Consider the following 16,194-nt stretch of genomic DNA (forward strand, 5'->3'; position numbering starts at 1 on the left):
TATTCCCACTGATCTAGAACCAATTACCTTATTTTACATAATTCTAACTTCAAAAACTGCCAATTTGAATGCATGTGACTGCTTCATGGAGTTCATTATTCATCCATCAGCACCTAGTTGTATTGTGTATTGCTAGCCTGTTCAGTTTATTGGACTGTATGATGCCCCTGTTGACTATATTCATAGTCCTTTCTCTTGCTTATAAAAGGGGGAAATGCCACGTTTTAGAATATGCAAGTGAGGAGAAATGGAAGATCAGCTATTCTATAAATTGTAAAGCATTGAATGCCTATGTTTTAGAGAAATCAACTTGTCTTTTTTTGTTTGTTTCTTGAAGAAACTGGCCTAACTTCAACAATCAACATTCAACAGACAACCATCAACATCAAAGGCACCATTAGCCAACATCATCAAATCTGATTTGATGATAACATCTCAGATATCCAGGATAAGTAATAAATTGTTAGTCCCTCATAGGTCATCAGATCATGGTATCATATAGAAAACCACATTTTAACATTATGTTCTATTGGTTTTTAAATTAATTTTGTTAAGTATTTCTCAATTACATTTTAATCTGGTTTAGGTCACCCCTGACACCTTCTGCTCTAAAGCATAGAGAACTATACAAAATGTGACCTTAGAGACTTTGCTACATGTCTGGAGGAAGTCACTGTTATAGCAAGGAACATGATGGTAAGTTCCAGGGCCTAGTAGCACATCTCCTGGGACTCTGAAGTAGAAATAAAAGAGCCATTTAGGTATCTGTATGGGCATTTTTATATGTAGATGAAATACTGAGAGTAGTATCCACAGGATTTTGAACCCTCAAAAGGCCAGAAAGTGAACTGTCATAATTATGAGGGAGGTAGTGTGCTGTCATGGGAAGCCTCTTGGACCCTGAGATTCAGGAGATACTGCTTCTAGTCTTGGCTCTGCCACTACCTGACCATTTGACTGGGTAAATCTCTAGGCCTAGTTAGACTGATTGCTCCCTGGGGCCTCTTTCAATTTTAAAAGCTTTTGATATCTTTGTGATATACTGGTTCTCTTTTGACAAGATCCTGCCCAACGTCCTGTGTACGTTCTGCACAACCAAAGCCATGACAGTGTGACTTCAGTTCACAAGTAGAAACATAGGCTTTACCTTTGAGACATGAAATACACGGGAAAAAATATAGGGCATGATGAGACCATGACACTACATTCATGATAACTTTCCAAATGAGGGAAGACCATGCTCCTCTTCTGGCTATTTCTTTGTATTGGTATGATTTCCATTTCCTTCAATGTCCTTGTTGCTTCTGGGTTTTCTATAGCTTTCTAATGCTCTTTCTAAAATGTGAGGCCAAGACCTGACCACATTATCTTAGAGGTGGTCTGATCAGGTCAGAGTACAGCTCAGTTTTGTTTATTGCCTCATTGGCAGTGGAGGATCAACCTGAGATCTGGGGAGACTTGTTACTACAAAGGCCATCTTCAACACTAGGCTTCTCCTGGTGATGCTAGATAACTGTGAGTAATGCGTGAGACACCAAGATCTTGGAATACTCAACATTACAAATAGCCTAAAGGACAATAAAAAGACACATGGTAGGGGTAAGTGGGAAGCAGCGTGTTGCCAACATGACTTGTATGAAAGAAGTGGTATAAATGAGGCATGTTTATAAAGTACTTTAAGGTCTAGAAAGCACTTCCATAATCATCAAAGACACATTTGCCCAGAAAAGGCAGTGGATTGGTTATATAGGCAAGAAAACGACAACAGATAGACTACATTCTTATTTCCTCATCCCTACACACATATAAAAAAGAACTAGAGGAAGGTCTTCAGTGTGTTGGGTGGATACTCTATGAAGAAATTATGTGAATACATGGACAAAAGTCATCCAAGATGGGATGGATTCTCCTCTGGTGGAAGGAATACTCACAATAATGAGATTATAGATCCATCAGAGTTTTGAAGTAATGTGTTGAAGGAGCCCTAAAGTTGGTATGATGCTAAAACTGCTAAACAATGATATAGATGACCAAATAAAAGGAGCCAGTGTATCTTGGAGGATGGGAAGACAAGAGCAGATCACCTAAACAAACGCCGAGCCGAGCTAACGGTCCCTAGGGCAGAAATATGTCCAGCCTTCATGATAGTATAATATAGTGATACTTTTGACTTCTTAACCAGTTAATATTATCTGATCTATACTTAAAAACTTAAATGGCACTATAGGATCACTGGCCTTGAGGTCCCTGAGCCATGGTAACATAGCATCATTGAAAGGGGTGCTTATTGCTACCAAGCTTTTCTGTGTGAGACAGGTGTCTAAGAGGGTGTTATGAAGCAGCCAAGGTCAGATGGGCAGAAAAAGCACTTCAGGGACTGAATGAAACAGAAAATACCAGCATGGTATGATGGACATACTACATCATTCTGGACCTCATTTTTCTGATCTATAAAATGGGGGAGTTGGACAAGAAGCTCCTGAAAGTCCATTCCAGAGCTAATGTGAAATATCAGGAAACAAGAAGCATATAGACCAACTTAAAATGTAGTAGTTAAGAGATAGTGTTTCTTTTTCAACAAAGCTGGTGTGATGCCTATAGTCAAAGCCTCAATAGCTGTTTTTCCAAGCTGTGGTAAAGGTAGAAAATGGAAATAATTTGGATCAGCCACCATAAATCTTTTTAGTCATATTGCCACATGGACAGCATTGCCCTGGTCTGTCCTAATTTATACTTAGATATAGAGTTCTGACAGAGAAGATCAGGGGGTGCCTTTATTCAAGATCAGCAAGTCCCAAGACCTTCCAGGTGAAGTTAGAGAAATCATTTAGTGCATTCTTTCACTTTGCTCAGAAAAAGAAAATATGCAGAGATTTACTGGCCACAAGAGTCACTCCTTCAGAAAAAGCAGATTTGTTTTGGGAATGACAGTGAAGGGTAATGCTTGACTCCTCCAGTCCAAGAAATGGAACTTATTCAAATGTAAGAAAAAGATGATGCAAATGTGAGTAATTTTTTCCTGGCCAATGTTTTATCCTTAAATAATGATGGCCCTGATCTGTGAATAAGCTCTTGTGGAGGAAAAACAGCAACCACAATAATTTTGCAACATCATAACGATTAACCACCTGGTGGCCTAATACTAGAAAGTACCCAACTCCTATTGAAAGAGAAATAAATTAGTAACAAACTAAAGATATGGTAAAACTAACTACTTGCTTTACTTGGATAAGAGATTCTGCAGTTTTGTGTAAAAGGACTTCTTTCTTAATTGTAAAAGTATTTGGTCACTTAGCAGTGTTCCCTGCCCTTTAACATGGAATGTTTTCTTATTCCAATAATAAATCCTGCCAGTTGCATTTCAAATACTCCCCTTTTTTCCGTTGACTGTTAATTCTTTTTCTCTCCCTCTCTTGAAAAATGCTTTATTTATCTATCTTAAAATGATGTATGATGCTGCTGATTGGCTTTGTACTACAACTGAGGTTGAAAGGTTGTAAAAACCCAATCTGTACCCTAAGAGGGCTAACGCTGCCGATAGTGAGATATCAGTCTTCCTTAGTATGCTAACATATCTCTTTACTTTTAGTTTGGTCTCCTATCTGACCCAAAGTCATCAGACCCCCAAGGACAGCTTTGTCTCTTCCAAAAGGTCCCATTCCTCTCAGTCAAAACAATTCCCTGATTCCCTTCAAAATATGAAGTATCTTTCCTTCTTGGATTTTGAAGATGGATGCTGATGTGGGCATCTTCAACAACTGTCTACATAGATACCTATAGGCACCGGCACATTGTAGTTTCTCTCCTTTAATTTGTTGACCCCTGTGTCTCAACAATGATTTTTTCCTAGCACATATGCTTTAACAGGTTAGGCAACAACAATCTATAGAAATAACAATAAAATAAAATTTAAATTTTAGAATTATGAAATGATGCTGTAAATCATAGCAAAAGAAACAAGTAACTGTTGAAAATACCTCATCTTTCGCACAGCAGGTACTCAATAAGTATTTGTTGAGTGAATAAACAAATGAATAAGTGAATGAAAATTTGTTACTTAGACAAAAACCCAATAAGGTAATAGTTTATAAATGTAAACATGTACATTTTAATTCACTTGACAATTATTTATTGAGTGTCCACTGTGTGTAAGACACAACCATATTAAATGCACTCAGCATCATTTTCATATAGCCACTCCCATGAATGGCTATAATACTCAATAACAGCTGCCCTTTTACCACTCTTTCTATAAAGAAATGCAATCATTTGGCATAGTTTCAAAAAAGAAGTGTCACCTGACATCTGATCCTGCAGCCCTCAGGAATAATTATCCTAGCATCTCATCTATATAACACTTTTTATAATGACAGATTTTTAGTTTCACACATGTAGCTCTACAGATGAAATGTGGATGTTGGGAGGGCATGTCATTGACATAGCTATCACCTGTTGTTCTCGAGAACCATGTCAATACATTTTGGTCAATGTTGGTGGAACAAATGGAAGAATAAATAGAAGTTTTAAAATTTTACACAAACATACAAGAGCTGAGAAGCCAGTTCATGACATAAAATAAACAAGTTTCATGGAGAACTGCTGAAAATCCTGTTGCATAATAAACTGAATGGCACTGAAGCTAAGTCTATTGTGACGTCAGAACATCTGTTCGATTCAGAGAAGAATGAGCCAAGCCAATTTTTGGCACAGTTGCAGACCAAGCAACTGATTGGAATTTCCATTTTTAAACCAATTATTTTGGGATTGTGTAAACATAGCCTTGTTTAAGGTGTCTGAAATGGTGGTTCTATGAATCTGTAATTTCAGACTTTTGAAAGATGGTTTTTGAATGATTCTCTGCTGAGTGGATGAAATGTATTACAGTTTTTGTAAACTCCAGAGATGACATGGTACCTTCTATGTCAACATGATGGATTATCAGTAAAAATGACTGAGTGTGAATTGACTGCAAATAACCCATGCCTATTTAGATGACTCTATGCTTTCTGTATTTTGAGGATTGATGTTCTTTTTTTTAAAAAAAAATATTGCACTTTGCTAGTATAGGAATAACCATGTATGCTTTGTCTGAGTTGTTATAGATTAGGAGTTCAATAATCCATAAGAAAAAAGGAATTTATTGACATTTAAAGCAATGCATTAATTTATATATGTCCTACTTGTTCAAATATCACTTACCTTAAAACAACTGTGAAAATCTCCACTCTCTCCTATGGAAAGAATACTGAGCAACATTTACTTTGAGATCAATAGCCAACTTTAATGGCAGCATTTAATGATTTCATAAAGGTTTCTTGCAAGTCCACTTAATGTTCCCCACCTGACAGTCTAGATTTAAAGCATTTAAAACCAATTGCAGTTTTCCATTAATGACTCTAAAAAGTCTGTAGTAGGCATTAATGTCTTCCCAAGCTGACCCTGAAATGGATTTCTATCTGGGACTTGTGCACTAGGATAAGAGGGTGAAAAGGTAGGGTGTCAAAAATATGACTGAATATGAAATGCTTTGGACTCCTAATTGATATTAACAGTTCATCTCACAATCAGTATTCTCTAGTTGGCTGGTTGCTACTGTGGAATAGATTTCCTCTGATTTCCATCAATCTCCAGCTGCATCCTGGGAACCTTTATTGAGAACTTCATCCTGTGAAAGCTGATGCTCAATCCCTTCATAATATGAGCTACCATTATGTAGGAAAGTCCCAACGGCTCGTCCTTGCCGGGCATGGCCAACTGCATCACTGAATACTTTATTTATTTGCTCCTCTGATGGCATCCACCAATCCGGGTTGGAAGTACAATGCATCCTAATGAACTCTGTGAGAAAGCACACAACAATAAAAACAAAACAAAAAAACAAGCAAGCAAACAACAACAACAACAACAAAGTGGTCTTTGCAGAAGAAAATGGGTCTGCTTACTGAGAGCTCAGAGCAAACTAGAAAAATAGCAGGCCCATGACTGTGTACGTAGAGGCTTTATGGAAAAAGCTTTATGGGAAATTCAATGAAATGCCATGATGATGCCATTTGTGGGGCCTCGTTTATTCCTATATGAATCTATCTGGCCACATGCAAAATACAAATTCAACCATGTAAGTGAGCTGCAGAAATGACAGTTCCACCCCCACCCCCCACCTCCCATATTCTACTAGGAAAGCTTAAGGGAAGTTTTGAAGAAAAAAAATTAAATATCATTTGTTTGATGGATAACGTAGATCTAAAAAGAGTAGAAGAGTGGATTTCCAAACCCATAGTCTGTGTCCATTCTGGTTTTGGCAATTTTCATCATTTTAGGAACTCTAGAAGCATAATCATGATAGCATAATTTTCTTTTACCAGCTACAAATCTACAAATTTTGATAGAGTAGGACTAAAGTCTTGAGGAGTGGAGATGATTGCTTCTGAGTTTCAAATTGCTGAACTATAGGTTATAATTAGGCTTTGAACTGTATTCTATGTACATGTACTTGTAGTACTTAATATTTTAAAAGTGAGATTGACTCTAAAATATCCAAATTCCCCTTCCCACCCCATATAATTTACAAGTCTGGAGGGGAAAATTTATAAAAAAATTGATTTCATTTTTTATCATTTTCATGGGTTATCACGGCCAACCTGCTGATGATCACTGTCTTCATACCAAGAACATATCAAAAGTTTTCAAGTTCAGTAGGATGTGTAGGAGCTTGAATCCAGAGACCTTTCTTCTAGATGTATCATTGGAATAGGATTTTCATCTTAGGTAAATAAGATACCTAGTTGAAAGTACAGATTAACCTTGCTTTTTTGTGAATAGGTTCTTTTCTTTTGGTCTACACCTGCTATTTCATTGCTATAATGAACTTGAATTATGAATTACCTTCACCAGTGCACTGGCAACTCCTCTGTAACTTATGATCTGAGAGAACTGCTTGGGGCCTTGTCCATCATCACACAGTCAGTATATGTCGGAAGAAAGATTTGAATCCATGTCTTCCTGACTCCTCAATCAATTCTCTATGGATGATGTCATAGTGCCTCTTTAACTGCAGTTAAACTTTTTATATATAACCTTATGCTTTCCTGTACATAGTGCCTTAGCAACTATCTTAATATCGGCAACCCAGATTAAAAAGATTTTCTGAAATATTTCTAAGTATGTTATCATCAATGTACTATATTTGAAACCCAGGTAAACATTGCTTATCCACCTTCAGTTCTCTAGTGTTAGTTCCTCCATAGCTGAACACTCTTCACTACAGGATTTTGGTTTTTTTTTTGGTCTTAATCTTGTTTTGTTTTTATGAATTGGGGCCTCTGTTCTCCCCACTCTATGTTGTAATGATAATTTGAAGAGCTTCCCTGCCCCTAAGGCAACTTGAAGATCTTTCCTGCTTTGAAGATCTTCTGTGTTCCTTAATAGGCTAAATGTAATCACATGGAGCCTGTGGTGGGAGGACTTTGCTGAATGGGTAGAGCAGAGCCCAGAGGAAGCTGAGAGTCAGAGCAGTTAGAGGTAGAGGGAGGAGAGGATGCAGGCAAGGAGATAGGTATGGTGTGGCTTCCTGATATGTTATGGTGTATTAACTTCTTTGTTGCTATGATGTATTTGGTTTTGTGGTGTTGGGATCTGCCTTTCTGGTTTGGGGATTCAGTTTTCTAGTGTCTGAATAAATGTTTTGCTTCTATATGGAGAGTCTGTTACATTTTGTGATTCAGAACTATGCCAGTATATTCATAGTCGCCATCAGTGCTGTATGTTGTGTTGGTGCTACACATGTAACTCCATAATAAGTAGTTGATGTGTAAAGAGGCATATTTATTGGCTCTTGATGTTATGAAATTCTATATTTTTAAATTGCCTAGACTCATAATAGATATTATGTCCAATATCAAGAGAAAAACCCATAATAGTTCTTTTAACAGTTGCAAAGCATAATATAGTTAATGACACAGTGGAAAGAATATTTGATTCAGAATCAGAGAACCTGGGTTTGAATTCTGCTTTTGTCCCAAGATCCTCTGGGGCCTTGGGCAAATTTCTTAACCCCTTGAGAACTCTGTAAAATGAAAGTGTTGGACTAACTGGTTGCAAAGGTTCCTTCCTGCTCAAAATATATAATCAGGGGAACTAAAATGATCACAGGAAAGTTATTTTAACCCATTAACCCTTTGTTTCCTCTTGCCAATCTTTGTGTTCATCCTCAAGTTGTCAATTCAAATAGTGCAATTTTGCTTTGGATTCTTCCTAAATTACATATCTTTAAAGACACTAACTATTTAGCTGTATAAGTTATAGTAGGTAAGCTGAAACATTGATGTATAACAAGATTTTTGGCTATTCAAGCAAAAACTTCTGCAGAAGTCATTGTCCTTTGTAAATGATGAAATAAACAAATTGCAGAATCCAAGCAATGAAAGGGCCACTCAGGTTGTATTTATACCTAACAGGACAGAAAAGGCAGCATCTTTACATTTTCCCCCTGAAGACCAGACCTAAATGAAGGATGGTGTAGAATTATTGGGTCTTGCTAACATGGGTATCAAGATGTCCTGAGAATGCACAATTGTGGAAACCTTGGAGGGCTCTGATTCTGTTTTCATATACCACTAGCTAAATTGGCAAAACTTAGAATTGGCCTGTATTTCCTTTCATCAACCCTGCCCCTTCAGGATTTTCAGGGACTGCTTTGGTAGTTTCTAAGCACTCATTTAAAATAACATGACCATATGTGCTCTATTACTCTTGTTTAAGATGTTGAATTGTGAGATCCCAACTAATTAAAATCTATTTTTGTCCTTGTCATTTTTGTTTAGAATGAGTAAAATTATAATGTGTTCCCTAGTATTATCCTTTAAAACTTCACAAACTGGTCCCCTAAGTCTGTTTAGGGGGAATCATAAGAAAAAAATAATATTTTATTCTTAAATAAAAGAATAAATTAATAATAATAAATTAAATAAAATAATAAAATAAGAAATCATAAGAATAAAGTCATAAGAATCATAGTGTATTTTGCAAAATTTTGCAAAAGAAAAGGAGTCAAGGTTTTTTGTATAACTGTATTGATTCCTGCTTGTGTTTCAGAAAGAGTCTTGAAGGCCTGCCCTAGAGTGTCCCCCCAAACCACCTCAGAGAATGAGACACACCCATCATAGGAATGGAGCTGACTGGAGCTTGAAGGGACCTTTTCCCTGATTCCCCTGGGGGCTACCAGACTTGTGAGAAGTCATACCCCCTGTAAGAGGAGAAAAATAAAGTCTCGGATAGGGCCTATGCTTACATTACATAGCAATCCATTAAGCTTACCATGGGAATTGCCAGCTTTATATGTCAGCAAAGGAGACAGGTTAATAGCACACATACTGTCTACCTCAAAGAATTGTGAGGAAAACCTTTTGTAAATCTTAAAATCCTATAGAAATAAGAGCCATTGTTTTAGCACTTCTGTTTTGAAACTCTCTAATGACCTTATGGAAAATAATATTGCATTATCTTCATTATCTGGGTTTGTATCTCACCCTCCTTACTAGATTGGACCTTCCATGAGGGCAGGGAAAAGGTTTTATCTCAGATTTCTATTTTCTCCACCACCTACATGGAGCTCTCCACACAGTAGGCACTTAACATTTGTTTTCTGAATGACTAAATTTGAAGGACCACTAACTATTGTTTTTCTCTTCTTTTGTTCATATATTTTTGTTCTTAGGGGTCCATATCCCAAGTTTGCTTGACTTTTTTCACTCTGACTTGAACATTTCTAAATTTCCTAGGGCAGCCTGAAGGAGCCACATAGAATTCACCAGCAGTGGCAGCTGAATTCGAGGTCAGAGGGTGTCATAAAGGCATTTATCCTTAGGGTAATCATCAACTCAGGCTTTTTGATGTCTAGTGATAAGGAGAACACTCTGCTACCAAAGACTGGAGGAATTAATCCCTTGCTCTCCCTAACCCTACCCCAAATCCTATCCATAAAGGCAAATTGGATGGGACTGCCCTTTGTCTTTCACCATATGACCCTTCAGGGTTATTACCTTCTTTCATCCTTTAAGGCTGACTTTGACATTTATTTTAACCTGGTTTTGCTTGCATGAACATTTTCTGTGTGCTAGGTGCCCCTGTTACTTGAGGAGGCAGAGGCTGGTGGATCTCTTGAGCTCAGGAACTCTGAGCTGCAGTGGGCTAAACTTATGGGATTATACACTAAATTGTGCATTGTTAATGTGGTCAGCCCTGAAGAGAGTGGGGTCACCAAATTACCTAAGGAGAGGCAAACTCACCCAGGACAGAAACATAGCAGGTCAAAGTTCCCATGCCAATGAGAGTAGGATGAGTGGACCCAGCCCTTCCAGCCTGAGCAAGACAAGGAGGCACAGTCTTTGAAAAACTTTGCTCCTCTAAATTAGTGTGATTTGCTGTGAACTAATGGGGTAGAGGAAAGGAAATAGTATAAGATGGATTTGGACTCAAGAGCCACAACTGTGTTAATAGACATAGATTTAGGGTTGTTCTCAAGTAATTTATATGTGTTTTGTCTCCCTCTTTAGCTTACAAACTTCTTGAGAATGAATGAGGGAGGGGTGGTTAGGTGGCACAGTGAATAAAGCACTGGTCCTGGAGTCAGAAGGAGATGAGTTAAAATATGGCCTCAGAGACTTAATACTTTCTAGCCATGAGACCTTGGGCAAGTCACTTAACCCCAATTACCCTGCCTTCCCCCCTCCAAAAAAAAAAGAAAAGAAAATGAATGAGGGAAGAAATATTTATTAAGCACTTACTTTTATGCAAGGCATGCTGTTAAGGTTTGGGGATACAAATAGAAAAAGAAGAGAATAAGGATTATATTTTTTTCCTCTGATATAAAAAGAGATAGCATTTATAGAATGCTTTAAGATTTGCAAGGCACTTTACAAATATTATCTCATTTTATCCTCAAAAATAACTCTAGGGGTTGTACTATTATTAGTGCCATATTATTCCCATTTTGCAGATGAGAAAACTGAGGCAGAGGTTAAGTTACTTGCCCAAGGTCACATGGCTAGTAAGAGTCTGAAGTTAGATTTGAACTCAAGTCTTCCTGATTCCAGGACCAGTTCTTAGTCATTGAACTGCCTAGCAATCCCTGATATTTTGCATATGGATGGCAAAGAAAAGAAAGAAATCCTTCTCTTTCTACCAAGGATTTCCTAACAGCCTCTTTGCTTCTTTCTTTTTCTCTCTCTCTCTCAGACATAGCTTCTGATGTTATACTCTATGCCCAAATTTTTCCAACCTTAAATGAACACAAGAAACATTTAAAAAACCAGTAAGGAAAAGTATTAGAGGATTTGAGCAAGAGCTTTCATTTCCCACATTCACAACACTTTACAACTGTAGAAACAGTCATTCTGACTTTAATAGTTCTGATAGAATGAGCTGACTGCACTGAACTTGGTACTAATAGTATTCATTGTAAATGGAGAGACCAAGAGAAGGCAAAAAGCCCTTCCCTAGCATCCTGGGCAAGTGCTCTATTAAAAGCTGAAACTAGAGCTCTTTCCTTAGAAATTGCTTCCCTCTTAGGGACTCTGCTTAATCTCACTCAGGGAATCAAAGATCTCTTCCTTTTTCCTGAGGGTTCAAAGACTTCAAGGGATTTCTCAATGTGACAAGACTTGACATGTCAGCCCCATGATAATTCCATCAATTCAGAGACAAAGGACTGAACCTTGCCTCTGACATATTAACCTTCTGAACTACAGAGGCATGAATTTCAACCACACTGACTCACCAGTCTCAACCAATCAGTTATCATTTCTTTTAAATTCTTTACAAAGTAGATGAATCCCATCTAGGTCATAGCAGATTGGGTGGCACAGGAAAGCCATTTCATTTCATCATTTTTGGCAAATACCTAAATGACCTAATCAGGTACCTGAACACAAGTAAATATCATTCCCTTTCCTATTTCTTCCCTGTTCCAGGGCTAGTACAGACCACATATGTGTTTCTGTATTACAGCTAAAAATGAAGAAGAAAAAATCAACCAGAGACCATTGGTGAAAGTGGACTTTGGTTGGAGGGCTAATTAGACCTATTAGTTTTATGATCAGTCATGGCAAAGTTCTCAACTAAGTGATGGGAAGATGTGGTGTTTTCCATCAGTACCACATAAACTTTCTTTTAGCAGGAGGGACAAGAAGTCAACATTCCCTTGTGGGTTCAAATTAAATAATTTTAATATTTGCTGTTTACAGAACGGGACTTGGCCAACAGACCTTATTTTCTCTGCAAACTGAATAGTGAATTTCTTAAATTCCACACACTCTACTATATGAACAAGCACTTTGTACAGGATATAACAAAAGTCTCAGTTAGACACTCTATATAAATCACTCCAACACCTAGGGAGATGTTGAAGAATTGGGGAATATATGAATTACTTAGTCTTAGAGGTTGTAAAAGAAATACTGTTCCTGCAGTCAGAGCTTAAAGATGTTAGTCACCAGGTCACCCTTGGTAATAAGTATTTTCATTCTGCCAAAAAGGGTAGTTTAATTCCTTACCACAGTTATTTCACCCAGACAACAGTAGGCTCACTGGTAGCTGGACAAATGATGAGGGGTTTTTTGGGCTTCAGAAAGAGTTATTAGTGATGTTGGTTGCTTGATAAATATTAAAGCATCACCACCTCCAAGTAATACTCTCTGCTGAGCAGGACCATTATCATTAAGTTTTTATTGCTGATGATTCTCTCTCCTGACAAAATTTTGGCCTCTTCCCATAGTAGATCAAAATTGAGTAGCTTTTGGAGTAGCCAGAGGTGGGGAACCTGTGACCTTGTGGCCACATGTGGCCCTCTAGGTCCTCAAGTGCGACCCTTTGACTGAATCCAAACCTTATAAGAACAAATCCCCTTAATAAAAGGGTTTGTTCTGTAAAACTTGGACTCAGCCAAAAGGCTGAACCTGAGGACCTAGAAGGTCACAATGTGGCTTCATGGACATAGCCATATCCCTGGACTAGACTATAATTTCTGTTGCTTTTTCATAGAACTACAAAATCTCAGAAGTCACCTAGGTTAGTCCATACCAAAGGCAGAACCTCCTTTAGAATGCACCTGACAAAGAGTCATCCAATCTTTGAACTCCAGTCTGCGATATTTTTTGATTATAGAGGTAGAACTAGAAGGAACCTCAGAGGCCATTTAGTCCAACTTTTTACAGATGAGGAAACTGAGGCCCCAGCAAGTTAAGTGGCTTGCCCAAGGTTATACAAGTAGTAAGCATCAAAAGTGGAGTGTGAACCCACACTCTGACTCCAGAGTCAGTGCTCTTTCCCCTGTACTACTTCCTGAGGAAGCCCATGCCACTTTGGGACAGTTCTAATTACTCTTTTTCCTTATATTGAGCTGAAGCTACTTCTGCAATTTCCATTTATTCAGTGCTCTCTGTTCTGCCTTCTGGGGCCAAGTAAAAGAAGATGAAACTCTCTTCCACATAATAGCTTTTTAAACATCTCGAAACTGCCTCCCATCCAGACTTCTCTTCTCCAGAGTAAACAGTCTGAATTCCTTCTGTGATCCCTGTATGGTGTAGTGTCTAGTCTCCTTGCCATCTTTCAGATGAATGCTAGATTATTAACATTCCTTCTAAAATATCAGTCACACACCCAGACCATTATACTCCAGAGAAGGGATGAGCAGGTCATAGTATAAAAGGAATATCATCTCATTTGTCCGAGAAAATCTGATTCCATTAAAGCAGCTTGTGATACCATTAGATTTTTTGGCTGCTATGTCACACTGCTGATGAATCCTGGGGTACCAATGTGCTAAGACCTTGCGATCTTTTTCATATGAGCTATTATCCAGCCACATCTTCCTAATTCTTTATTTGTACAATTAGTCTTTTGAACCCAAGGTTAGAATTGGACACTTACCCTATTAACTTCCATCTTATTAGCTCTGGCCCATTTTTGTGACCTTTGAGATCTTTTTGGATCCTTACTCTGTCCTCCAGTTTCAGCTTCATATTATCCATAGATCTGATAAGTCTTCTACCAAGTCATTGATAAAAATGCTGAATGGAGAGATCCCTGTGGCACTTCACTAAGGACATTCCCCCAGGCTGACCTTTTATTAAGAACCCACTATCTGCTAGACACTGTGCTAAATGCTAGGGATAGAACGAAAGGCAATCCTCCCCCACAAAAACCCTCCAAAGCAAAAAACCAAACCCAACCCCTGCATTCAAAAACCTCACTATTCTTTGGGTTCAGTCCTTCAATCAGTTCTAAATCCATCTAACTAGTATCATCCAGTCCATTTTATTCATTGAGAGAATTTGTCTAATACAGGGGTGGGGAACCTATAGCCTTGAGGCCACATGTGGCTTTCTAGGTCCTCAAGTGTGACCCTTTGACTGAATCCAAACCTCACAAAAACAAATCCCCTTAATAAAAGGATTTAGTCTGTAAAACTTGGACTCTATCCAAAGGCTGTACCCAAGAACCTAGACGGCCACATGTGGTAGCATCAAGGCTGCAGGTTCCCCACCCCTACAATAGCTTGTTGGAATATAAGTAAACTATGTCTGTGACATTCTTCTGATCCATTAGACTATAAATCTTGATTTTTAAAAAAGGAAGTAAGGTTAGATGTTTCTTGACAGAGTGTGCTGGCTTTCCTTTCTGAGTACCTATGAGCCATCTCTTCAACAACATATTCTAGAATTTTGCTAGGAAGCAAATTTAAGTATACTGTCCTGTAGTTTGAAGAATCTATCTCCTTTATCTTTTTTTGTGGGGGGAGATGGGGACATTTGCCTGGCTTGTGTCTTGTGGCACATCTCTGTTTCTCTGTAATTTTTCAAAGATCACTGTTAGTATCACAGCACACACACAAAAATAGTAGACACATATATCACTTTAAGGTTGACAAAGCACCTCAGACATTTTCTCTTGTGATCCTCACAATAACCGGTGTGTGTGTGTGTGTGTGTGTGTGTGTGTGTGTGTGTGTGTGTTAGGGGTAGGTCCTATAGCCATAAATAACCCTTAAGGCTTAGAGAATTTAGCAACTTGTCTAAAGTCACACAGCTAGTAAATGTCAGGGACAGGAATCACACCTGAGTCTTTTTAGGGCTCCACATCCTGCACTCTTTCCAGTGCCCTACACTCCCTTCCTAGCAGTGCTTTCAGTATCTAACTTGTAGCTCCTTTGGCTCTGGTGCCTTAAACTCATTAAGTGTAACCGGATACTTTCTTGCCATAGCTTCATTTATCTTGAGTTTCAATTTCCTGTTAACCCATTTTTGTTTCTAATCTCAGGAACATTCTCATTAGCAGAGAAAATATAAGAAAAATAAGAATTGAGAATGCTTTCTTGTTCTCTCTTGTCTGATGTCATCTCATCTCCTATAAACACATCCCTCTGCATTCTTCTAGCATCTTGCTCCAAACAGAGCTAAGACTCTTTCTCCTTTGTATTCACCCCACACATCAGTTTTCTATAGGATTGTAGCATTCTACAATCCTATATGATACATTACAATGTATCTCCAGTTATCTTCTAATATTAACATCTTCCATATATTTGTTTTAAATCTTTTAAAGATTTCTCCTAAATGTGTTAGTAGATGAGTTCCCTATGCAGCCACAACAGTTTCTTTAGACAGCTCTTGCTTGTCTCATATGCTGGAATAATTTATGTTCACATCATCAGAATTTTGTTTTTGAAAGTTTTCCATCACTTTTGAAAGTAAGCTTTCCATGCAGAATTTTAAGCCAGGAGAATCTTATTTATCTTTTCTCTGAACTTTCTATAATCTGCTCACCCCAAATGTAGGATAACAAGCCAGATATAAGCCTCCTTATCTATCATAAACACCAAAATTGCATGGTCAGATAAGATTTGCAACCAGTTTTTAATTATTGATTGGAATTAGACCCAGAATAATAATTTTCCTTGGCACTTCCTCCATATTTTAAAGCATTAAATTATGATGTAGACAAGGCCATAATTTGTCATCTGTTTCTGGGAAAGGGAAAGAGAGAGAGAGAGAGACAGAGAGAGAGAGAGAGAGACAGAGAGAGAGAGAGAGAGAGAGACAGAGAGAGAGAGAGAGAGAGAGAGAGAGAGAGAGAGAGAGAGAGAGAGAGAGAGAGAGAGAGAGAGAGAGAGACAGAGAGAGAGAGAGAGAGAGAGACAGA

The 16,194-nt window shown here is 38.0% G+C and overlaps 1 protein-coding gene across 1 annotated transcript in view; it reads right to left on the minus strand.

The window, feature by feature from the left end:
* Nucleotides 1-4,606: 4,606 nt before the first annotated feature.
* BEND4 (BEN domain containing 4) overlaps nucleotides 4,607-16,194 on the minus strand; it is a 47,728-nt gene continuing 36,140 nt past the window's right edge. Inside the window, exon 5 of the mRNA XM_069105023.1 lies at nucleotides 4,607-5,838. Within this exon, the coding sequence (XP_068961124.1) occupies nucleotides 5,621-5,838 (218 nt within the window). The 3' untranslated portion in view covers nucleotides 4,607-5,620. The remainder of the gene's footprint in view (nucleotides 5,839-16,194) is intronic.

The sequence above is a fragment of the Petaurus breviceps genome, unplaced genomic scaffold (assembly GCF_028583685.1).
Source record: "Petaurus breviceps papuanus isolate PSGF00001 unplaced genomic scaffold, PetGlider_PUasm1.0 76, whole genome shotgun sequence".
NCBI lineage: Eukaryota > Metazoa > Chordata > Mammalia > Diprotodontia > Petauridae > Petaurus > Petaurus breviceps.